The following is a 27,730-nucleotide window of genomic DNA, read 5'->3' as shown; positions in this document are numbered from 1 at the left end:
GCTACATGTATAATCAAATCAATGTCATTGGGTATATCGTGAACAATTATCATGACAGAATAGCTGACGGGTGAACAAGCATTGCAATAGAATCATGAATGAGCATCTCAGTTTAGTTTGTCAGATAGCTCCTGTCAAATAATAGTGAGTTATTACTTGAAAACAAATCGTAGTATTTTTTAAGATGTATATTGTTTTTGATTTTTAATTGATCATGCAAATCGATTGGATGATGGCGCCCGCACTCTCCATGAAGTACTAGGTAACATGCCAATTCCAAATATGAAAAAAAGAATCAACAAAATTACAGAGCTCCAATATAAATTGAAAAAGGGAAACATGCATAATCCATCACAAAAATCAATGAAAGACTTTATCGAGGGTAATGTGGACTTACGCAGACCTTTTGTTATCGTTGAACATAAGAAACATAATGTTTCTATAAAGAAGAAGATGTAGAATGATTGCCAATGAGACAACTATCCACAAAAGACCAAAATGACACAGTCATTAACAACTATAGTTATCTCGTTCACTGCATTTTGCACAAACTATCATCCTATAATATGACAAAAACGCATACATTATTTTTTCAATTATATAGAAACTAAGGTTTCAACTCCACTATTATAAAGCTGGCCTTATATGGATTCTACTATTTTTATAACCTTTCAAAATTTCCGACTATATACATCATTTGCTTTCAAATACTCGGGTTTGAGCGTTCTTGGTGATGGTAAATCCCGGAAAGTGTTGCAAACGCATGAAACGTATGACGTGCTTTTTTCACCTTTTAAAGGGTTCACACTCATGATAAATGCTGAAACGCCAAATATTAAACGCTATCTTAGATAAATACATAAACACCTGTAAATAAAATTACTAAATGGAAGAATATAAAAAAACACGATCGATACAATACCACATGCACATTGCTCATTTGAGGCTGACTAACCTTTTCTACCTCCAAAGTATCATTTTCTTACAACCTTATGTGTATTGAATTGATATACAGCTGCAAGATTTTCTTTCTTTTCTACTAATTCTGTATGTTGTTTAAGAATTGAGAAATATGTCAGACAAATTTAGAAAGACCTTTTTGAAAATATTATGACTCTTTCCATCATTTACACTTTTTACTTTAAAGATTAAATTTTAACTAATAAGTTTAAGAACTGTGCATGTTAACTTGCAACAAATAATATTTCAAAGATAGGTTTAGATAACATGAACTAAATCAAATTCAAAAGGTTCGTTGATTTGTAAACTTTTGAACTTTGAAGATCAATTGAATGTTGTTATATTTTTACTACATCATGTATTTTTTATTTTAATAACACAGGTGTTTTAATACACCTGAACTTTTTCGGTTTTAAATTTATACTATTGACAAACTATTTTTGTTTAGATTAGTGTAAACGTCTTAAGTGTTCAAGGAAAGTGTTAGGAACTGGAATTTGTCTTTGTACAAAAGTATGGTACTGTATTTAGCAACCTTGATTTTGTTTGCACTGAGTGGAACAGCGGTGAAAACTAATCTTTCAGGAAATGAGTGGAAAAGGGATAGTACCAAATCGTACGGGTGGGAAAGCTATTAGAACTAATCCTTAAGCTTATAATAGTACTGTGGTGATAACTCTCTATTTACGCGCGTCAGGCAAACGTAATGAGTTTTTAACAACCACAGGGTCAGTCTTACTGATAGAGAAAGTTCCGCACCGAATGTATCACCAAAAATAGTTGAATTATGAATGATAGAATTATATGAATAAATTCACTGTATGCAAAACAATTTGCATTGTTGGAAAAAATTCAGAAATGTCTATCACTACAAAGAGAGAGCCTTAGATTTTTTTGGCATTTGGAATTACACATGGTTCCTCCCCTCTTCTTTTTTGTGTTCTATTTCTGCCTTAAATTGCGTTTAAAAATGATGAATACTTTGTAAATAACGTGCATTTAAATACTGGGGATATTCTCTGGAAAGCCGTAGAAGATATAAAAATGGTAATAAGTTTGCAGAAACATAATAAACAAATTTTAAACCATATATCGGAGGTCTTATTGACAATTATTAGCATTTAAAATACAATTGTACAGTTGTGCAGATCAACAGGTCACGTATATTTAACGGAAAATTTGGATATGACACTAGTTTAATATATTAAATGATTCATAAGTGGTTCAGCGGAACCATGTGTCTCGCCTGCGATTGCTGCTGTCAATGTTTACGTGTAATTCTGACTTAAGGTGGTACCCAACACTTTAACTAAAATTAATTTGGCTCGTTTAATTTTCTTAAAATTTTGACAAAGTCTTTACTTTGAACCTTTGACAAAAATATAAAAAATTCAAAAGATTTGAAACAACCGCTTTATCAGAAAAATTACACTGGTTATATAGCAGTTTGACAAACACTTATTTTGATCATTGAGAATAATAATAATTCCTTTTACAACACAACGTAATTAAAACGTTTAGCTGATTTCACGGAGTGATCTCCCTGTAATGTTAGGTACCACCTTACAAAAGGCGTATATGTGGAATTTCAATAATAATCAAACAGTTTTTTTGGATGCTCTTTCTTGGTCTTGAACACAAGCTTCTGTTCAAGTTTCATAAAAATTCTAAGAAGGTAGCAAATTTTGTTTTGTCAAAACAAGGTAACCCATGGCCGACTGTAAATAATAACTGTAACAAACGGAATCGTTTTAAAAATACTAAAAATGAAGAAAATATATTTAAAAAGGTTTGCTTCAGACATTTTTTATGAATCATTTAGAAGCTTCTGTTATAGCTTTTATAAACGAAGGTTTGACAATGTAGTCGATGTGCAACAAATTTCAACTTAAATCCCCGACTTAAAAACATGATTACTTATAAAATGGTCCGTTTTTCGGTTAAATATGGAAAAAGAAAAAAGAAAATATTCCCTAAATTTTGCACTGGAACCTGTATATTGGTTATGAGACAGTAACAATCAAAAGCACTGAGAAAACAAAGACTCACAAACCCAAAGGACATTTACATCAACAGTTATAAATAATGATTAAGAAACAACACGAACTCCACTAAAAACCGGGAGTGAAATTAGGTACTCCGGAATGGTAAGCATTTCCTGCACCGTATACGGCACTCCTCATGTTACTTCTTTATTCAGTTCAGTAATGATGGAAGGTTATTATGACTGAGGAAGAATATCAGATATGATATTAGACACACTTTTATCTTAATGGCCAATCAGCTCATGATGGCGATCGTAAAATTTCTTGAGTGATGACCTTAATTTAAATGATGCATAGCCCTGTCTTAGCAATTTTTATGAAAACAGTATTCCTTGTTCAACAAAATCAACGCGCATAAGCTTCTGTCCATATTTGACAAATTTCCATGAAGTTTGGACAAAGTTCTTCTTTACCTTATACTGAGCCTGAGTGTTGATTGTGAAAAACACCCTGAAACAAACATGTTCGCAGCACAATAGCATCAGTTACGAGTCAAAGATTAACACAAAACAATATACAATACAGTCATCAATTACAGCTTTATTTTGCCGAATTCCCCTACTAGTATATTACGGAAAGACAATAGTTTTACAAGTTTTGGTCTTCTTGAATAATAAGTTCAAATATACGTTTTGGCTACATCGGCTTCTGTAATGGTGCATACAGTTCATAATCACAGTTTTCTCTGGGTAATCATTTTCTACGATCATTTTATTAATTATTTTCATTATCAGATTTCTTCAAAAAAGGCAGTGTCTCACATTCATTTTCCACTTTTTTATTTTCAGTAAAGGCGTTTTAGATTGGTACTTTTAAAACTAGATTACATGTTTTTTTGTGTATTTGTATTTTTTAAAGCCTATTTTCTATGTCCTTACACCTCTGTTTTGGATTGATTCAAGTTTGTTTGAACGAGATGTACTAGAATAAATTAAATTATCGGACAGTAGATAATTCGCACTATATACTCTCACTTAAAAAATCACTGTTTTCATTATTTGTCCTTTTGTATCTTTTTTCTCTCTTTCATTATTCTCCTAATACATTTTAAATTCAATATAACACTGTTGATGATGTAATCGTCGATATCTTCATTCCGTTAATCATTGACTGTTAACTGATGCAATTGTGCTGTGAACATGTTTGTTAAATGCATATTCTCTATGAGATGTTTTAAAACGAATAAAGATATTATCACCATAGAAAGGACATTAAAAGATCATATATATTTGTTTTAAAAAAAATGTTATAATACTGGCCTGTAGATTTTTACTTCAGACTCGCGTTTTGTCTTGGAAAGAAATAATCACTGACACTTGAATCGACAAAGCTAGCATGTCTATTCTAGAGGTTGCATTTTTTGTCTATCGATTAATTTAAAGTTTAATACTTTATTTATCAAAATGCTATTATCAATTATAATTCATGGTGTCAACTCCTATTAGAAACTGAATATTAGAGTATACATTATAAGTCAAATATAAACACACAAAAAAAAATCAATAATTTTGCATATTTCATAAAATAAATCTATGTTGCTGTTGAGAAATTGCAATGTTATGTTTTGTGAAAATCGAAGGATGTTGCTAACCAAAACTAACTATTAAATATCCGCGGGACAATTTATATCATTCCATCTAACATAACTCGGAATTATGATTAACAATCTCCATTATATTCATTTTTGGTATTATACTCAAATTGTCCAAATAGAAGTGTAACCCATTCTTCTAGCATCTGTTTTGAAATAAGTCATACTATTGTTAAAACAGATGATCTTACTACTGAGCTTGTCTTTCTTTTACTTACTAGTATTGTCTTCAGGACAACAGTCTTATTTAAAATACTAATGAAACATGAAACTGTTGTTTCAATTAATTTGAGAATTTTTCATAATTTGAGTCGAAAATTAAACAAGATGTGTTTGCTGACAACAATTGAATTTTTTTTTTTAATTTCAGATTTCCCGCCAGAATCGAGACATGCTTTCAAACCAGATACTATGATGTTTGACAAGGTTTGTAAAGTTGAACCATAATTTGTTCTTTAGATTTTCGTAAAAGCGCGTCATTTAAAATAAAAATATGACTTCGAAGATTAAACAATGTTTTATCAATGAAAAATATGTCGTGAACATACAAAAAAGAAGATGTGGTATGATTGCTAAAGAGACAACATGTCTTTAACCTCGAGCTTTTTGTCGTGTTTCTTTGGTTAATGTTAAGTTTTATGTTTTAGTAACTCTTTGTTCTGTTTGGCATGTATAAACTGGCATTGGCCTCATTGTCATGGTATATTGGACATACTTAAGTTACCTTATACCATTTGTAATACGTACAGTTGGTGTTTTGAATGATTTTAAGGTGACATGTATGTCTGGTAGGGTTTATATGTCATGGCCCATTAAATATGTATGTTTTTCTTATACTTGTAGTAAAACAATTTCTTTTCGTTTTTCAAAATATAATAAATCATGGGCTTGTATTGATCAGATTATAGTTTTTGAAGTTATTTTTTGTCGTTTTGCTTTTGTTCTGATGCTTTTGATTAATATTGGACATACAATTCTTTATTGTCCCTTTAATTTCCGTTTTTTTTTAAATAAGTCTTTTCTCTGACATTAAAATTGCAACAAGGCTTTAATCATTCAATGAAGCACGTTTCAATATTTTATGTAACTGTCTTACAACTGAGAGGTTAAGCTAGCTATAAAAGTAGGTGTAATCCACCATTTTCTACATAAGAAATGCCTATACTGAGTCAGAAATATGAAGTTGTTATCGATTTGTTTGATGTGCGTGAGCTCTGATACCGACATTTGCCCAGGGATTTTCAATTTAGAATTTTAATCGGAGTTTTGTATTTTTATTAATATAATTTTTATCTTAAATTTTGCCTTCTCATTCACCTTAGATTTATATTGTGCATTTAAAAAGAAGATTAGAAAGACGACAAAGATTGGAGAAGGCAGCCGATGAAATGAGACTGGACTTTACATACTTTCAGGCTGTTGATGGACGGTAGGGAACTAAGTATCCATTAGTTAATGATCGTGAACAAATTGTGAATCTATTCTTAAATTTCATTACAATTTTACCATCGCTTTTTTTTTAACTTTAAGATGCAATTAGTTTTATCGTGCCACATTTTTTTAAGGAATAATCTGTTTGAAATATACTGCAATATAAGTATGCATTATACCTGATATTCGACGTCGCAACATAGTTAGTGGTAATATATCAACACTATTTCAACTCTTATTGATAGATGTCTCACCTAGCATTGGTAATCATAACTTATCTCGTTTTGTTTATAAACAAATAAAAAACCAAATTATTATGAAATTAACCCTCGAGCGGCTTTGAAAACTTCCAAATTCGATAAATATATCTTAAATAAGCGGCCTAATACATATTTGAAATTAATTGTGCCATATATTTATATTTACTTATTTTCCCTAGTCTTATTTTTTGACAATTTAAAATTTTGTTTACCTATGTGTAGAACCAGTGATATATACTTCTTATATTCATTTTGAAATGATGAGATTAGAAGTAATTGAACTATGAATCAAATCATGACAAATTTCCTACTCTAGTTATCATTCCAATTGATGTCGTTTAAAAAAAACCAAGCATGGAGATTTGGCACTCCTACCACACCTTTTTATATATATAACAGTCTTTTTGCTAAGATATAAGCTGTCCTAACTTTCATACTTAATACTTAAGTAACTTTTAGATTGACCTGTACCTTTGTAACGCTGATGATATTGGAGCCTTAAATACTGATGTTATCAATCTATTATTCATTCTAAACCGGGATTGTTCTTAGTTATTTACAGGAATGAAATTTAACCCAAAACAATTATCAACTGACAAGTCCTCTTTTTCTATTTTTTTTAATCTTTGTTTTAAGGATGTAAAAACATTTCTTTTTAAAAATAGAATTATAAGATGCTTAACTGATCGATTAAATAAAAAAAACTCCAAACAGGGATTTTCTTTATTATGTATAGGGAAGAAACTTACCAAAAATAAATATTTTTCAACCGACATGTCCTTCTTTTTTATATGTTTTTGTGAATCTTTGTTTTAAGGATGTAAAGCATTTCTATTTAAAAAAAGAATTATAATATGATTAACTGATGACTTCATTAAAAAAAGATGTATGAATTCACTTAATTTACCAAGAGCACACATTTTTTATAGCATATTAAGAAAACAAACTATATTCATTTCACCTTGCAGAAAATTCGAATTTAAACCATAACGAAAAACTCTTAATTGCATGTGGTTTAACTGTACATCATTTTGATCCAGATTAACAAAACACAAGCTATTAGTATATCAACAGCAAACAGCACAATATGCATATACGATATAACATTTCTTTTTTATAATCAATAGAAATTTGAATCCTGAAAAACTTGACAAACTTGGAGTACAAATATTACAAGGCTATTCAGATATATATCAAAATAGGTAAGGTATATAATATTATACAGACTTTAATAGTATCAAGTTGATAAACATAGGAACAGATGTTTATAAAAAAAGTTTCACGAAGTTTGTATCCTAGAGAGAATTGCAGCGAAGTTCGTTTGATCTCAGCATACTCAGTTCTTCAAAAAGTCAAATTTATTTGATGATGTCAAATAGTCTTGCGTTCCTTTGAAATATCTCTTGTGACCAAAGGGAAAACGGCGACCATGCTCGATAACGTCACAAAAAAAGAACTCGTCATTTTGCAGATAAATTGAAATGAAGCATTAAAAACAGTTAGACTGGTCTGCATACTACCTAAATGTCATTATAGAAATAGATCCAACATGCAAATCGCATTCAGTACAACAGTTTTAAGTGTTTCAATATAAATAATGTGTCACACTTGATGTTGAGATAGGACTTAGGTATTGGACGATTACTTTAGAAATGTGCGTCATCAGATACCGTACGCATGGTATAGAATTATATAGATTGTCGTTAATCATCTTAACGAGATTGATTTTCTCGCTTGAGCCGATACCAATGATAATATGCTTATCGCTATTTTACCTATGACGACGTTGTCAATTTCATGTTAATTTCATTAGTAAAGCAACGTGCATCCTTTGTTTCTAGCGATTATTTTCCATCTCCAGCGAGTAGCATGATATGAAAAATTATCACAAAAAAAATCAAAGGAAAATGCACAAAATAGCGATAATTATATTTGTCCAAATGGCAACCATTTTTCTATTAGCGGTGATATATACAGTATATTATAGAAGTTCAAATTATGTTTAGGAAGACTGTGTGTGTTCGATCACCTGTATTCATGCAAAAAAATCTGGAACGTATTTGTCTGCTATTGATTTTAATGACACGGAGTCTGATCTTTTTGATAGTTTCTCACCTTTCGAGAAAAAGATTGATACTCGACAGACATTACATACAGCTGTGTTTTAGAACAGGTTTGCATGCCTTAACTTTTTATTCGTGTTTTATATTTTCCATTGTAGGAATATGACGTATGGTGAAATTGGATGTGTACTAAGTCATTATTATGTATTGGAAGATGTAAGTTAAAATATATTTTGCGTTTGCTTGGTATGAATATTTGCTTTTACATATATTACATTGAAGTCTTCGTCTGAAAGATTGCGTACGTTTGGCTTTCTTTCGAAATTATTAAATCTGTAAGTGCTGGCCTTTTTTTATTTTTTTTCAAAACTTCAAAATCATATCAACACATTATCAAAGAAAGCTACTTATTACAAATTATTTGCATGACATGTGTATTGGGAAACCATCAATAAAGGTCACATGTGTTATGTAAAAAGACGCCATTAGTAGAACACCATTATTTTGTCTCTGTGTAGTTACATAAATCTTTGCATTTTAACTCAATTTAAAGTTACTTCTCTTACATAAGAAGGACGAAAGATACCAGAGGGACGGTCAAACTCATAAGGGTCACATTCATGAAAGGGAAGTAGATTGTAGTTACGATGTAAGGAACATATCCGAAAATAAGTCTTTTTTCGTGTCCATGAGTACGAAGCCATGCATTGTTTCGTCTGTCGTCTTTCATGTAGTTCAGAGTTTCTGTTGACCTTTTGTACACTTTTAGTTAATTGTTTCCCCTCAGTTTTAGTATCTTGCCGGGATTTTTTGTTTGTTTGAATGAAATATAACTATTGAAGAGCGGTATAGTTCTGTTTCCTTTATTTATATGCAAATCTGGTGTATAGAATTCTTAGCTTACATTTGATAAATTATTTTCAATATTAGGTTTTTTCATCAATTGTTGTTGATCATTCAAAATTTGATTTTAAAATAAGGGAACAAATATGCAAATCATTTTTTTTCTAATTACACTCATTTACAGCATGTATTGAAAACATTAGTACATTTCCAAAACGATACATCGATTTAGAAATTGGAAAGTTACATTACTATTCTGATTTTTATTTTATATTTATAGATGATAGTGAAGAATTACCAAAGAGTTCTGATACTAGAAGATGATGCACAATTCGTTCCTATGTTTCGCAAACAATTGTCAAGGTCGTTTGCTGATATAGAAGAGTTTGTGCCTGATTGGGATCTTTTGTAAGTATTATTGATTCAACGAAATAAAATCTACTTCTATTTTCATGGATACCAACTTTCGGGGATTCTACAGATTTTGTACGTTGTTTTCTCTTCTGTCAAGCCTACAAAGAACCTTTAATCTGAGTTAAACCGAAAAATTAAAACAATTTTGAAACTCAGTGTTTACTACTCAAAGGATAAGCGTCTTGTGTATACTATACGCACGTTAGGCGTACCAAGTAAGAAAACTTGACCTTTGAAAAGATAAAACAGACTCTGAGTTAATATCAGTGATGGTGGTCGTTTTGTGTCCTGCATTTGCATAACATTGCATATAAGTCTGGTAGACAGCAGTCATGTGTTGACACAATAGTCTTTTCTACGATTATTTGTACTGTTTCAAAAACTAGAATAATTCGTGACACTGTAGATTTTTCACATACACATATGGCTTTAGACGACAATTAGCAAGATATAAATTAAGCACATGTTCTATAAGTTTCATTTCTTTATTTGATGTCCATAATGTGATCATTCAAGATGAAACCCAATTCAAACCAAAATCCAATTTTTATAATTTTTTAAAATACAAAAATGATGTTTCGGTAGAGTGTATGACTAAAAGTATTAACTCAAAAGCTATGAAAGCATCTTATAAAAAGGACTAAGAAAATCGGTGAATGGTGTCAGACCCACAAATGTAGGGAAAGTAGGGATTGAAAGTGAAACGAAAAAATCAAAATATAATTTGTTCACGTATCTTTCGTCACGAAAGATAAATGTTTGAATGCATCAGCATTGTTTCGTTTCGATAACAAAACATGATACATTGGGTTGTCGATAGATATCTAAAATGACGACAGCTGCCATATCTTGAAATGTATTTTCATCATTAAACATCATAGTCTGTTGTCAGAAATGAATTGCAAACAATATAGTTTTTCGATTGCATTTTCTATCTAGAAATTTTATTGTGAGTGTAAATGTGTTACCCAAGTGACAGTAGATCGACGTAACTATATCTACACAAACGAAGATAATTTGCGTCATTAAATTCGACCTTCCATAATACATAAAACCAAATTGAAAAAATGTGTTAGTATGGTCGATTTTTTTTCTTCTGTATACTAGATAATTGATTTGTTGTAGATTTTTGGGACGCAAGCCCATGAATGCAACTGCTGATAAATATGTGGATGGAACGCATTTTGCGATGTGGCCAGATTTTTCCTATTGGGCGTTAGCGTATGCAATCACAAGAAAAGGTGCAAAAAAGATACTGAAGCAAAAACCATTACACAAACTAGTTCCAACCGACGAGTTGATACCACTTATGTACAATAGACATCCAATGTAAGTAGTTTTCAAAGGTACCATGATTATAATTAAGAACTTTAATAATAACAAGTATTGACCAGCATTTTTGAATGGTCATAGTCATAAATCAACATTTTACTTAACTTTGCATTTTTGAAATACGTATGATTTTCTACCACAGTAATACTAGTACATAAACTTAGCTTCTTCTGGCGAAACTTAATAAAATTGTTTGGGTCATCAAAGTTCTCCTTGACTTCGTTCGTTCTGTTTTGACTTTTTAAACTTTTGTATACGAGCGTTACATATGAGACTACATCTTTTGTAGACGACCCGCGCGTCTGCGTAAAAAACTCAATCCTGGTATCTATGATGAGGTTAGTGTTATATGAACAAAGAAGCTATGATGTGATTATTGTGATACGAATGAAATATTTTCTTTTTAGACGTAGTGCGACGCGCATTGTCGCTCAACTAGTGTATAACTAGTGTACATTTTATCTAGAAGCAAGCCAATTCCCGCCTTCAGGTGCTGAATTTTCTTGCTGTGTTGAAGACCCATTGTTGTCTTGTGATGTTTTCTGCTCTTTGGTCGTGTTGTTGTATCTTTGAAACATTCCCAGTTTTCATTGCCAATTTGAGCTTCAAAACATATGTACGTCTACTGCTAATCATATTTTTATCAAAACCGTTTTGAAAGCTAATTGGTTTCATTGATTGACTTTGCACAGTCTCATTATTTGAATTGATTGATCGACAGTATGCACAGGATGTTCAATAAGAATCTTAAGCACCACCTTCTCCTGTTGTTTTTTCTATGGTCGGGTTATTGTCTCTTTGACACATTCCCCTTTTCCATTCTTAATTTTATGTTTCACCGTTATCAAAACATTGAGTGATCGATATAACTGATATCTATTATTTGGTAGATATTTTTTTTTTGCTATACATGAATCCCGTTCTTGAACTAATTATCTTTGTTCGTTGTTGGTGGTTGTTTGGATTCCAAACATTCCGAAAATGCCAAATACGGCTTAGGCAATCAAAAACTGAAGGAAGGAATCGAATAACTCAAAATGTAAAACTTAGCAATTGAACAATAAAACAACATACATGTATCAATGATGTCTCATGTCAGCACGAAAATAAGAACTAATTTGATAGTGATATCCTTATATAACATGTATAAGACATCCACCAATCAAAAACATCGACTCAGTTGTTCATCATCTTCATCACATATTCCAAGCTTTCAATTCTATATGCCAGGCGCTGGTTTCGTCTATATGAGGATAATCCGCACATTTACAGATCTTATATTGTTGGGCTATTATGTAGAAGAATCATATATACAGAATGTATTTTCAGCCTATTATCACCATCGCTGGTAATCCGATGGATGATATCTGTTGTAGAGATGTCAATGGGTCAGATGTACTTATATATACATAGAAAGAATATATGGTACAACGAGACATCTATCCAAAAAGAGACCAAATGACACAGGAATAACTAACACCTATATATGTAAACTAAGCACATATCTCATAGTCAGCTATAAAAGGCCCGAAATGACCAATGTAAAATATTTCAAACGGAAAACCAACGGCCTCATTCACAAAATTATCAACAAACATATTACACCAAAACAAACAACATCCAATGAATTACAGGTGCCTGACCTGGGAAAGGAATACACACAGTATTGCGGGTTTAAAATCATTTGAAACACCAACCCTCCTCAAACTTGTGACAGTAGTGTAACAGAAAAGCATATGAACTAACTTTAAAAAATCAGTTGAAAAAGTCTTAACTCGTAAGATGGATACAAATAAAAATACATCTAACAAAAACATAGAGTGGACGTGTAGGAGTACTTAAGTATGCATCCCTACAGAAAAAATACAGACCTGAGAGTACTTGTAGTGACGGTCAGCTGGTTAAAATCCAATAACAACTACATAATTATCGTGCATCTTAGTCTAAAATTTATATGAATTAATTATCAATTTATCGAACAAAATCCTTTTTTTTCAGGGAAGAATGGAAGAAACTATTTTACCCAAATGATTTGAAAGCTGTTGCCATCAACCCTTTGTTAATTTATCCGTCATGGTGGTTCGGGGAAACCAAATACATATCGGATACTGAAGATTCTCGCAAAATGGCTTCTACCTTGGAAACTTGATACTTAATTTGTGTATCACATCGAGGTTTTCAACAAAATGCGAATTACAAGTTCAGAGATTATAATTTACATAAAATAAATAAAGTACAACATTTTTAATCCTTGAATCCTTTAAAAATCAAATGATAGCTTCCTTACTACGTTTTGTATAAACCCTTATCAGTTATTTCAAATTGGTATTGGATGTCCTTAGTATTATTACAAGTGTGACAAATATCCACCCAAAACTAAATGACATAAAGATGACCTAAAACAGATCACCGCGTGGCTTTAAGCTTAAGGACACCCCATACACACAACTAGCTATTAATATACCAGAAGAAAACAACATCAAATGAGAAAAATAACAGCCTGATGTATGATTAAAATAAACGGAAAACAAATACGATAGTAATATTAAACGACAACGTCGAAATTACAGGCTTACTACTATGGACTTTGGAGGCACATGCAGATTGGGCTTAGTTGAACACGTTAGCGGTGTATAACCCTTCTTTAAACCCATTCTAGTAGTGTAATAACACAACATATAAACAAAAAATAAAAATCGGTTATAAAGGATTGACTTATCAGACAGAAAACAAACAAACAGAGAGAGAGAGATAGATAGAAAACATAACAGACTTAAACCACAAAGTACCCTTATCCAAGAGTACTCGCAGTTATTTACCTTCAAGCTAGGTCAAAGCCAATAACAACTGATATACACATCATTTATCGAAAATTAAATTATATATCAGATATAATCTAATGTATTTAAAGTGAAGACATCATACATAGTCATTAGTTTTCAATTCCAAATTATAAGGATTATAAGAATGCAGCCTTAACGGTAAATATTTATATAATGCTTTGACCGGTATCTTCGATGAGAATTTGTATTAAATATTCTTAAAAGTTGATAATGGTGCTCGTCCTTTTCTTTGAGGAGTGATTCAGATAAGTGGAATGAGAATGTTGGTACATTAAATATATAGATATAACACAGCTTTATAACAAATCCTACAAGAAGGGAATATCTAAAACTCATAAGTCAAATAAAACGACCACACCTATACAAAAAAAGCCCGTAGAAAAACAAATAAGTTTTCAAATAAAAACATATGTAACACAAGACTGAGTAAATCAAAGAAAAAAATGAATATGCTATAAGAGGCTCTGGAAGTGTAGGCAAAGCATCTATAAGAAAATGATGATAAGACTTTATCAATAGTTTAGGGATCATACAATAGATGAATGTTTATTGAATTTTATCTACAAATTAAACATCCTCAAATTTAATTTATGGGACGCCATTCACGTCAAAGTTTTGTTGATATTTGTGTACCACGCACATGTAGTTCTTGTCAACACAAAATGCATCCGAGCGGTTGACTAGGACTAAGGCATAGACATGTGGTCATCCCTCTGACTTAAAACGTCCTGCTGTATAACAGGCCTTGTAAGTGTTTGGTGTCCGTCCATAATTGGAACTTCCATTTGTAAAATTTGCAGAAATTCTCTAGGAACCCGTATGAAGTCAGGTGCAAGGCAATATCTCTGTCCTATATCTTAATCATACTAGGTAATTCTCAATCATGTTTTGTGAGCGTTCATATTTGCTCACTTGTTTCAGCTGAATGCGACAATCTACCTTGCAAAGCATATTGTATTTGATAAAAGACAATATATGTAAATTCTTTTGATGTCAAATTAAATTCTTCTAAAAATGTTTAACTGTTCAATGCTCCCTTGAGTAGTTGTGTTTGATAATGCGTGATGCACGGTGCTGGACCATCGCAATCTTGTTTAATATATGTTTTTGTGGGTGAGGGTACTATGCACTGACGGAGTATGCAAGGTGAGGTCGGACAAGGACAAGATAGGCCTGTTTCTTGACTTCTTCTGAATAGGATCTAACATTTCGTCGTATGGAGCTTATTCTGCTCTGTCCATTAATGACAACTTTGTTAACTTGTTTTCCCGTGAAATTGTGTTTGTAAGTTCAGCTCTTAAGTGCGGTTTTGATGCGACTGATTCTAGGATATGTTCATTGATGTTATAGTTGAAATGAATGGTTTGTCTCTTTTTTTGTTTTTGCATGGACACAACATTTTTCCAAGTTCTGGTCCAATTTACCATTTTCTCTAGATCTTTTTGTTGATGTTTGCAGTCGTCCTTTGTTGATATCGCTTGGTAAAGTAAGCTATCATCTGCGAATAGGCGAATCCTTAATGTTATGTCGTTCCCTATGTCGTTTATGTACACGAGAAGTAGCAATTGTCATAAAACTGTTCATTGTGGTACGCCGGATGTCATTTGAGTAGTACTTAAACTTTAACCTAACAGTGTGACTTGTTGTTCTCTTTGAGTCAACCATGCTTCTAACTAGGCAAGTATTTATCCGTTGAAACCATGTAATGGAAGTTTTATCAACAAACACTGGAGAGGTACAGTGTGGAATGCTTTTCTATAGTTAAATATAAGAATATCTACCTGTTGGTTGTTGTCCAGATTTCCAGTTATATCCTCTGCTGTTATTACTAGCAGCGAGTCACGGGATCTGTTGCGTCTTAAGACATGTTGGAAGTCCACAAGTATAGTATACTTGTCAAGATGGTTCACGATGTGCTTCATAGTGACATGTTCCGTTATTTCAAATGGAACTGATGTCAAGAGACAGTATCATGAAGCTATCTTAGTGATTAAGATCATAAATAAATGCCTTGTAAATATCCGACAGAGGTAATAAGATACTTGTTTAAAATCATTTGCAAGGGAACAAAATGGTCTTCATATGTTGAATTAACTGTTTTTATATATGGTATATAACGATGATACAATTTAGTTTTTAAGATGTTGGTTATAGTTCACGTTAACATTAATAAATGAGAATGAAATAGAGAATTTGTCAAAGAAACAACCCGACCAAAGAGCATTTAACAGCCGAAGAATACCAATTGGTCTTCAACGCAGCGAGAAAATCCCACAACCGGAGGTAGTTCTCTTCTATCCACTTAATACAATTGTATACTAGTTCAGTGAGAATGTACGTCATACGCAAATCATATAAGTGAAGAAAAATAAAAAAAATATTCAAGATAAACAAAAGCCAGAGGCCGCTAACTCAAACTGGTGCAAAAATGCAGCGGGGTCAAACTTGTTTTGCGTGTTCACATTACAGTTTCGACAGATTGTCAGCTTAACCTTATAGTATATTATAAAGGAAAAGAGAATGTCCACAAACGTAGCAGATGTGGATGGAAAAGAACACTTTGCTACCATACCATAATGGGTTAAAGAAAAATCCTTATATATGTTAAAATGTTATATTTTCTAATAAGCACTATTAACATAGCATGTCTTATAACACTACTGACAAAAACAGAAAGACAGAGTGAGGAAGTTTTACGAATGATTTCCAAGATAAAACATAAAATGCACTATTATCGACTTACGTCACCATACACATGATAAAGAGAGATTGATGTGACATGATAATTTTAAAAACTTGGTTCAATACTACTGCCCTAACCAGCTGGCAATACCATTCACCAGGCGAGGAACCCCTGTGGCCTCTATTGCTGCTGCTGCCACTCCTTGCCCAACGGTTAATATACATTGACCAATGTTTGATAACATACTGCCTTCCTCCTCTACTTCATTTCGTACAGTTTTACGGAGATCAACCGCCTGTAATTTTTCATTTTCGGCTTTCAGTTTTTCCATTGCCTTTTGAAGTTCTTCCTCAGCCTCCTTGAACATTTTGTCAGTATAAAACGACCTACCATTGTTTTCGATCATTTTTTCAACAACATCTATTAATACCTTTAATTGTTTCTTCTTTTTATCTTTTGATGCCAGTTTATTATTGAAAACCACACACCTGTTTCCACATTTTTTTAGGAGAAGTTTGAGAGGAGCAGGTGCCTCTGCTAATCTTTTTTCAATAGAATTTTCCTTGTCGATGTTATCTCCATAGCTAAAAATAATGATCATATAATCCATCAGTTTTTCTCCAAACAGTTTGGTGAAATGCATTGATGTTGCGGCTTCCTCTTCCGTGAATCGACCTGCAAGAGATACAACAAATACAATAGCATGAGGACCTGGGGAGCTAATTCCGACGCACTTGACGATTTCTTTAGATACCTCTTCGTTTGTCATCTTAGTGTTAGTGTCATATAATCCTGGAGTATCTACAACAACAAGATTGTATTTTTTGCTCCCTGTATCGTAAATGTTTTCGCCGCGTCTGCAGTTTTTTGTACACGATGAACAACTTGATAATGAGAGAAAAGCTTCTTTCTGGAGAATGGTATTACCGGTTGCACTTTTACCACATCCGGTCTTCCCAATCATCACTATTCGTACTTCATTTTCTAATCCTACAACAAATGTTAATGGCTTTATTAATCTTCTGTTACATGTAACTTCTTAAAAACAAGCCATTATTTATCATACAAGATTTAAAATTGTTAAACAATTCAAATAGGCATGACTAACACGACTAATCATAACGTTAACATGTGTGTTTGTTACATTACGTATCATAACTAATTGACTAATTGACTATTTGGTTATATTAAAATGAAAGACTTGATGCATTACGAAAACAAATGTTGTTTAAAATGAATGACTTTTCTCTTTGCCTGTTATTTGTTATATATTAAGTGATTTACCACTTCATATTAAACAATCCAACATGGATTTATATGCTGATGTTTCAACATTGCATTTTCATGATAAAAACATTGAAAAAATAAACAACATATTGCAAAATGATTTTAATGCGATACAATCTTGATGTAACAATTAATAACAGTATGTATATCAATGCACAAAAAACAAATTGTATGAAATTGGGTTTAAAACCAAAACTTACACAACTATCAGACTTATGTATTACCGTCAACGAAACATTTATTGAGAATGTCCATTCCTTCAAATTACTTGGAATTGAAAAATTGATAAAAATTTAAGTTGATCGTATATGCGAAATTATTTCATCTAAAATATCACTTTTATATAGAATCAAATTATATTTGCCAATACACACAAGGAAACTATTTTATAATGCATATATTCTACCGTATATAGACTACTGTAGTTCAGTTTGGAGAAATTTATTACAAAAAGATTCAGATAGAATCATTAAACTTCAAAAAATAGTAGCAAGAATTATACTGGAATGTGATATATCTATTCCATATAATTTCATGTTTTCATCTTTAAAATGGCAATTTTTTACCATAAGAATAAAACACCAACAATCAATTCTAATGTATTAAATTGTAAATGGACTAACAACTGATTAGTAAGCAATGCTAAATATTGATAGTGTGCAACACCATAACTTACGATCTGTTTCTAATAATGATCTTTTTATTCCAAAATCAAATACAATTTGTTTTAAAAAAAAGTATGGAATAATTTAACACTCGAAATAAAAAAATTGTCGCAATTTGGATTTATTCAAGAAACATTGTAATAATAATTTTATTGAAAATAATATGCAAGTCAAATAATTTGTTTTCCTTTAACAAAACCTTATCAAATATTGTCATGTATTACCATTTGTATACTTTTATGATTGAATTGTGTATATACTAGGAATATATATTGTAATATATATTGTTATATATATTAGGTCCGGGAACACAATTATCCCCCTTCAATTTTCGTTGTCCACAAATAAAGTTCCCTTTAGTTTCAGTATATTTTTTCTTAAATTTTTTTTTTGCCTTTCCTTTGATTTTTTTCCCCTTTGTTTTCTTTAATGTGAATGTAAGGTCATCTAATAGAAATTTCTGTAAAATTTCTTTTTGATATTTTGAGCAGAAATGAGTGATTTGGTTAGGTAAATATCGATGGGATTTCCCCTTTTCGGAAGCTCTCTGGATTAATCCATACTGGTGTCCTTGTGTTTTGTGTTGCCAAGAGAAAATGAGGCGATGAAGTTTTCTAATTTTTTTATATGATTTGTGGTTAATGCCAAACTTTATGTACACCAAATCTTGTTAGAAAAGCGCAGGTGGGATTTTTTTTTTATTAATCATTATGTTATAATGGACAGATAGGGGAAAGTAATTGTGTTCTCGGACCATATTGTATTTTAATGTATGAATGTGTGAATGTTAACTGTATGCATGTATTTTGTTTGAGAGCCTCAATGAAAATTAGACTATTTCTAATTGAGTTACCCTCTTTAAATAAAGAATTCGTTATTATTTTTATTATTATTATTATTATATAACGTTACACTTCTATTGCTAAAACAACTTTTATATGTTAATATACACATATTTGTTGTCTTCTTTTAGTGTTAATACTTCTATCACTATATTCAAATAAGCGTCATTTTATTGTTTCAATTGTTCCCTAACTAATGCCACAACAATTCAAAGTAAATATGTTTGTGCAAATATTAGTATATATTTCCTATTGTATATTTCCTTCAAGTGTTCGTATCTATAATGTAAAACATAAAAGTTGCTTAAATAATTCTGTGTGATTTGGAATATGAAATAGGAAAAGATCTGGTGGTTTTGACAATAAGACAACAATTCACAAGAGACCAACTGACACATCAAGTTTAAGAACTATAAGTCACTTTATGACCTTCGACATTGACCAACGCCAATTTCGCATAGTCAGCTTAAAAAGGATCCGAAATATTACAAACGTAAAGCATTTTAAACGAGAACACTTACGGCGCAATTAATGTAGTAGAATGAAATGTCAATTGGATACATTAATGACCTTTCCGTCTTATTCCGTTATAAATCATTGGCTTTCATATGTTCGACTTTTTGAAGTTATTATTTTGTGTAAAATTATATATTATATTTTTTGGTAACGCAAAAATCATGACTGAGGGAGAGCTGTTGGATTAACTGAAGTTTGAGTTACCGAGAGAAGAAACCAAAACCACGTTGAACATATCATGCGTACAATGCTTGTTTGGATTTACCGTCATCAGGATCTCTTATAGTCGATTATTTGAAAGCCAAGGATGTATCAGGACCAAAAGTACTTATTAATGTTGAGATATGAAAATTTTGAATTTTGCAAATTTTATTTAGAAAATTTCAACGGGTTTCATTAACCATGTTAACTTTCTAGTTCTTATCCCGTGTCTATATTTGCCAAATTTGAGAGAAATAGTAATGCATCGTTCCATTATGACACGTCTCATCAAAAATTAGAATCGCTGTGATAAAACTGAAATATTCCATGATTTTCTAAATGAATATATAGTTAAAGTAAAGGTTGTCGAAGTCGGTATCTGTCAGCATAAGCTTGGTCTAGGAAATCGAACGAGACCGTTCATGGATTGCCTTTTTAAAGTAATCGATTATCAATGTCAAGTTGGTTTTTGATGATTTTCAGAATTTGGTGTAGAATGACAGTTTGATATGTAGTTTATACGACAAATTTATGTGACGTATACTAATTTTATGACGTCATACACTCAAGTCAATCCATGTGTTCGTAGATAGATGTTTTTGTGTTCTGTTAAATTGTCCCTTTTAAAATTGTTATGCGATGATGACTGATGTACCCATATTTTGACTATTCTATTAATTGTGACTGTTTATTTAACGCATGTACCGTATGGTAATATAGCAAAATTTATGAATCAACGACAATCACTTAACTACAAGATTCTGACTTGGGAAATGCACATAACGAATGTGGAGAAAGGGTGGGACGGGAGAGGTGTAAGGATAAACGACTTACTTTTTAAGACTTCCCAAAATCATGAAAGTTTCTGCTTCTTGTAGAGTGTCTGTATATAACGTACACTACACATAAGGAGAAATTCTAGGTATTGCTAGGAATATTTTGCTTGTTTGAAATGCTGGGCATTTCTGTTCCTTATCAGACCATATGTTGTGATTATTGCAAAAGGGGTTCAAAACGGTGTAATTAATTTGTCCGCATTAAAAAAATATTAAAAATAAGAGGGATTGAAACACAAATTACATGTAAAATCTAAATTAACGTCAAACAATTGAATTATGTTATTCATCATATTGTCTGTAAGCTTTGTGTCTTAAATCAATATCATTTGTTTTTACACCTATAGACTTTTTTCTGTTAATTATTATACTTTTTTATACTAAGCTTATCAAATAAAATTTTTAAAAAGTTACTCTGTTGCACATATTTAAAATTCATTATTTCAATTAAATTTATGTTTTTTGTAAGAAAAGGTCACACTTGCTTTGTTCACTATTACTATTGTTTTAACATGTTAGACATGAAAGAGGAAGCTCTTGTAATACAAGATTTTGAAGGACAAACATGGTAGGTAGGTAAATTTTCGTTTTATAACATTATTAAATGAAATGCTATAAAATTTTAATATTCCTATGCATAAAGAAGTCTGTGTTTTAAAACAGTTAATTTTGAAAACAATATTTTGATCATTATTATATTTTTACAGTAGTGTTTAACAGTATTATTTCATTTTGATATTAACCCAAGTACAAAAATTGGTTTGGATCATATATTTTTTTGGTTTATAAAATGCAAGTTTGTATCTTTCTGTCCTACATTTATCCAACACTATTATCTTAAATTAGTGTTGAATAAAATATCGACAATGAACATCTATCTATACTTGAACTTGACCTCAATATATCTTTTTCAATGTGATTTGATATATTATTTTAATAAAATAAATAACATAAATTGCAAATTTCCAATATTGCACATCAAACAATATAAAAAAGAAGATGTGGTATGATTTCCAATGAGACAACTTTCCACAAAAGACCAAAATGACACAAACATTAACAATTATAGGTCACCGTACGGCCTTCAACAATGAGCAAAGCTTATATTGCATATAGTCAGCTATAAAAGGCCCCGATAAGACAACGTAAAACAATTCAAACGAGAAAACTAATGGCCTTATTTTTGTAAAAAACAAATATGAAACACATAAACAAACGATAACCACTGAATTACACGCTCCAGACTTGGGACAGGGACATACATAAATAATGTGGCGGGGTTAAACATGTTAGCGGGATCCCAACTCTCCCCTAACCTGGGACAGTGGTATAACAGTAAAACATAAGAAACACCATTTCATATTTATATCTAAATTTATATTTTGACATTATATAGATATAGGAAGATGTGGTGTGAGTACCAATGAGAAAACACTCCATCCAAATAACAATTTAAAAATTAAACCATTATAGGTTAAAGTACGGCCTTATGAAAAGGCATTATGCTTTTATTCGTATAACCTTGTACCTCAGAGCTTGCAGTTGAAATATATTCCAAAATGAATATTTTCTAACTGTTTGGTGGTTTGATAGTTATAAATAAATTTAATATTTACAAATGATTTAGCAAAAGTAACATACCCTCTGACCCATCGTATGGTGTTTACATATCCTAGTTGATACGTTATATTCGTGCATGTTCACACACAACATAATTCAATTACAGGAATGTGCTCCTTATGGAAAAAAAACTGCTCTACAAATTTATGACGAAGAAAGATTAAAAATGACCATTCGTTATAAGACACCATCACGAATAAGTTGGTTTAATTCCCAAACTCATTAAAACGAAAATTAGGCTCAGTTAACTGATGAATGCAGTTGAGGATTATGCTAGAAAATGGGTAAAGCGCAAACCAGATGAAACGGAATTGGAAACATTGTCTAAATAGATCAAGGCTAGTCAATCATGCATTTAGAAACTACGATGTACTATGAGCACAAGGGGTTATACCCCTTTCAAGAATCCGGTGGTTGTTGATGCTTTATTCTCTCTGCATAACATATTGTTCCAGTAGATAAAGCCTTCTATAATATGGTCTCATACTTAACGCCAGTATTTAACGGTACCAATTGTTTTGCACCAGATGCGCATTTCGACAATACATGTCTCTTCATTGATGCTCGTTGCCAAAATATTTGAAATCCAAAGCTTATAAAAAAGATGAAGAGCTATATTCCAAAAGATCCAAAAAAATTTGCATGAGGAAGATACATTCCTTAATTTATAATAATTTCTTATATTTTGTAACTGCAAATTTTAATAACACAAAAAATCCGTATTTTCATGCCAGAACCGAAGTACTGGCTACTGGGCTGGCGATACCCTCGGGGACTAATAGTCCACCAGCAGAGGCATCGACCAAGTGGTAGTAATAAAATTAACGGTACCAATTTTCTTGCATCAGATGCGCATTTCGGCAATACATGTCTCTTCAGTGATGCTCGTGACCAAAATATTTGAAATCAAAAGCTTATAAAAAAAGATGAAGAGCTATAGTCTAAACGATCCAAAAAGTTAGCCAAATCCGTGAAAAGGAATCAGAGCTTTGCATGAGGGAGATACATTCCTTAATTTATAATAATTTCTAATATTTTGTAACTGCAAATTTAAAAAAACACAAAAAATCCGTATTTTCATGCCAGAACCAAAGTACTGGCTACTGGGCTGGTGATACCCTCGGGGACTAATAGTCCACCAGCAGAGGCATCGACCCAGTGGAAGTAATAAAATTAACAGTACCTATTTGCTTGCACCAGATGCGCATTTCGACAATACATGTCTCTTCAGTGATGCTCGTGGCCAAAATGTTTTAAATCCAAAGCTTATAAAAAAGATGAAGAGCTATAATTCAAAAGATCCAAAAAGTTAGCCAAATCCGTGAAAAGAAATCAGAGCTTTGCATGAGGGAGATACATTCCTTAATTTATAATATTTTCTAACATTTTGTAACTGCAAATTTTAATAACACAAAAAAATCCGTATTTTCATGCCAGAATCGAAGTACTGGCTACTTGGCTGGTGATACCCTCGGGGACTAATAGTCCACCAGCAGAGGCATCGACCCAGTGGTAGTAATAAAATTAACAGTACCTATTTGCTTGCACCAGATGCGCATTTCGACAATACATGTCTCTTCAGTGATGCTCGTGGCCAAAATATTTGAAATCCAAAGCTTATAAAAAAGATGAAGAGCTATAATCCAAAAGATCCAAAAAGTTAGCCAAATCCGTGAAAAGGAATCAGAGCTTTGCATGAGGGAGATACATTCTTTAATTTATAATAATTTCTACTATTTTGTAACTGCAAATTTTAATAACACAAAAAATCCGTATTTTCATGCCAGAACCGAAGAACTGGCTACTGGGCTGGTGATACCCTCGGGGACTAATAGTCCACCAGCAGAGGCATCGACCCAGTGGAAGTAATAAAATTAACAGTACCTATTTGCTTGCACCAGATGCGCATTTCGACAATACATGTCTCTTCAGTGATGCTCGTGGCCAAAATATTTTATATCCAAAGCTTATTAAAAAGATGAAGAGCTATAATCCAAAATATCCAAAAAGTTAGCCAAATCCGTGAAAAAGAATCAGAGTTTTGCATGAGGGAGATACATTCCTTAATTTATAATAATTTATAATATTTTGTAACTGCAAATTTTAACAACACAAACAATTCGTATTTTCATGCCAGAACCGAAGAGCTGGCTACTGGGCTGGTGATACCCTCGGGGACTAATAGTCCACCAGCAGAGGCATCGACCCAGTGGTAGTAATAAAATTAACGGTACCAATTGTCTTGCACCAGATGCGCATTTCGACAATACATGTCTCTTCAGTGATGCTCGTGGCCAAAATATTTGAAATCCAAAGCTTATAAAAAAGATGAAGAGCTATAATCCAAATCTCAACATAGATACCAGGACTAAATTTTGTAAAAACGTCAGACGCGCGTTTCGTCTACAAAAGACTCATCAGTGACGCTCAAATCCCAAAGCAGTTAAAAAGGCAAAATAAAGTACGAAGTTGGAGAGCATTGAGAACCAAAATTCCTAAAAGTGTTGCCAAATACAGCTAAGGTAATCTATGCCTGAGGTAGAAACAACAGAACTTGGAATAAACAACACAACTAATACTGGTAATCCTATCTATTCATTACCATCATTAACAAAGGATGTCATTTCACAAAATCAATAATCTGTCCTTTCTTTTGGTATGAAAATCAAGGAAAAGAAAGTTTACCGTCATTATACTGAATACCAAAACTGCTAAAAACTTCGTATGAAGAACGATACATAGCTGGATCATCAAAATTTCGACTAAACATCTTTCTTAAGTACTGAGTACTATTCTGTCTACAGTAAAAGACGATCAGTGGTATTAACAAGACATAGATTTTCAAAAATTGTAAAGATCTACTTCTAAATCTTAGATAACATTATTTGCAATTTTGCAGCAACATTTTTTTTTATGACAATATATTTGTTGAGTTTGAAAGATTTATTCTAAAGGGTTCTAATTATGCACCCCAACTGGGCGATTAGTTTTTGTACTTGTATGATGCATAATTCATTCATAACCTTCGAAAAGACAAAAAGAAAAAGCACTTTCGAAATACTATAATTTTACTTTCAGCTATATTGCTGATGTCCTATTCCTGAAAACCCATATGTCAACCAATGCTTAAATCTAATTTATCCCGTGAACTTGAATTTAATGATACTACTGATACTAGAAGGACTGCTCCGGAATTTGATCTCTTCCTCAATATTGACTCACTGTCGGACAGATGGACGACTTTACACTAAAATCTATCACAAACGGGACGATTTCAAATTCACGGTTATTAATTTCTCATCTTACATACCCTCCGTCCCATCGTATGGTGTTTACATATCACAGTTGACACATTATGCTCGTGAATATTCACACGATACGGATTTATAATACTGTTGCCTTCATTAAATCAGATGATAAACACGCGACTTTGAGTAAAAGCAAATGCATGAGCTGTTTTAATAAAACAACATTATTAAGATTTCAAAAATTAGCTGCTAACTAGGAAGATGTTTTAAATTCTGTTTAGATCAAAGACATTAAACCAAAAACTTTAATTGATGTTTTAATATATCTGTTTTTTTAATTCAACATTACTCTTTTTAGTACGCAAGAGTATGGCATAAGGTGCTCAAGGGATAAATAAAAAAAATGATTCAGAAACTAATAGCGAGGTTTTTCAAATATTTTACGAAAAATAAAGATGAGGATGATAAATTGGGAAGTACACGTAGGGTTCAGTCAGGTTAACTTCTGTTTGACATGTCGTAGAAAATCAACACTGATACCATAAAAAAAAAGACTAGGTCGAGCGATGGGGTTCTGTCAAAACAAAACAAAATTTTATCTGGAATAAAACAACATTATATGAACTTGATTTAGCAAACACATTGAAACATTCATAATAGACCTTTGCGGAAACTGTCATACACCTACGCTTAGGATTACAATTAAACTTACAGGTAGCACAAAAATATTGGGCTTTCTCAAAATGTAAAAATAAACCGTCGATCCAAAACAATGTAATGATAGCAGGTATGGGTCTGATTACTTTCAATGTAATTGATTAAATTACAATTACTTTGTCATTTGTATGATTGAATTAAATTAATGATTACATCATTACATAGGTAATCATAATTACATCCGATCACAATGAATTAAAAAATTGGTATGATGTAACTGAAAATAAACGTTAAATATGACTTTAGCCTTTTTTTGATATATTATAATAATAATAACTTCGAACTGCATCTATTTCTAAAGTTAACTACATGTACATAACATTGAGAATGGAAATGGGGACTGGATCAACGAGACAACATCCCGACTATAGAAAAAACAACAGCAGAAGGTCACCAACAGGTATTCAATGTAACGGGAAATTTCCGCACTCGGAGGCGTCCTTCAGCTGGCCCCTAAACAAATATATACTAGTTCAGTGATAATGAACGCCATTCTTATTTCCAAGTTGCACACAAGATACTCAAATAAAAATAATGCAAGACTAATAAAGACCAGACTTGGGACAGTTGCAGAAATGCGGCAGGGTTAACAATGTTTATGAGATCTCAAGCCTCTACCTATACCTCTAACCAATGTAGAAAAGTAAACGCATAACAATACGTACATTTAAAATTCAATTTAAGAGAAGTCCGAGTCTGATGTCAGAAGATGTAACCACAGAAAATAAACAAAATGACAATTATACATAAATAACATAATAAAGACTACTAACAGGTAATGACATGACAGCTCCAGACTTCAATTAAACTGATTGAAAGATTCTGATTTCATCATATGAATATCAGGCACAATCTTTCCCGTTAGGGGTTTAGTATCATACCATCATAACATATTTGAGAAGAAACATAACCCGTGTCATGCCAACAACTGGTTTTTTAATAAATGTGTTTAGTTCATATGCAAAGACCCTATAAGTGAATCAATATTAACGCCAAAATATGCAATCTTTAATGACCTGACAACAGTATCGTAACTATATCCCTTCTTATTAGGTCCATTTAAAGGTTTTGTTAGTTTTTGCGGTAAATACTGACATTTTTGTGCTTTATTAAGAATATTTCAATAAGAAATTGGATGTGAAATACCTAAACGTATAAGAAGTCTGCATGTTGAGCTATATGTATGAATGATGTACTTATACTGATGATACAATTAAGTAAATGTTTTGACAAGTTTGTGATATCGAAAACCCTGGTGTAATAATTTACATAAATTTCTCTCATTAAAATCTAAAACATTGTTACATACACGAGCGAATCCTTCAAGTTGAGA

At 31.9% G+C, this 27,730-nt stretch overlaps 2 protein-coding genes across 2 annotated transcripts; one reads left to right on the top strand and one right to left on the bottom strand.

The window, feature by feature from the left end:
* Window positions 1-267: 267 nt before the first annotated feature.
* LOC134727348 (glycosyltransferase 25 family member-like) lies at window positions 268-13,088 on the top strand. Its single transcript, XM_063591726.1, has 7 exons — window positions 268-382; window positions 4,967-5,022; window positions 5,919-6,025; window positions 8,509-8,566; window positions 9,474-9,601; window positions 10,733-10,936; window positions 12,938-13,088. The coding sequence occupies exons 1-7, from the start codon at window positions 268-270 to the stop codon at window positions 13,086-13,088; spliced, it is 819 nt and encodes a 272-aa protein (XP_063447796.1).
* Window positions 13,089-16,589: 3,501 nt separating this feature from the next.
* Window positions 16,590-17,429, bottom strand: LOC134727347 (GTPase IMAP family member 7-like). Its single transcript, XM_063591725.1, has one exon. The coding sequence runs from the start codon at window positions 17,427-17,429 to the stop codon at window positions 16,590-16,592; it is 840 nt and encodes a 279-aa protein (XP_063447795.1).
* Window positions 17,430-27,730: the final 10,301 nt, after the last annotated feature.

This window comes from Mytilus trossulus, chromosome 8, assembly GCF_036588685.1.
Source record: "Mytilus trossulus isolate FHL-02 chromosome 8, PNRI_Mtr1.1.1.hap1, whole genome shotgun sequence".
In the NCBI taxonomy this organism is placed as follows: domain Eukaryota; kingdom Metazoa; phylum Mollusca; class Bivalvia; order Mytilida; family Mytilidae; genus Mytilus; species Mytilus trossulus.
The sequence above is the reverse complement of the archived record's forward strand: the minus strand, read 5'-3'. Positions and strand labels throughout refer to the sequence as shown.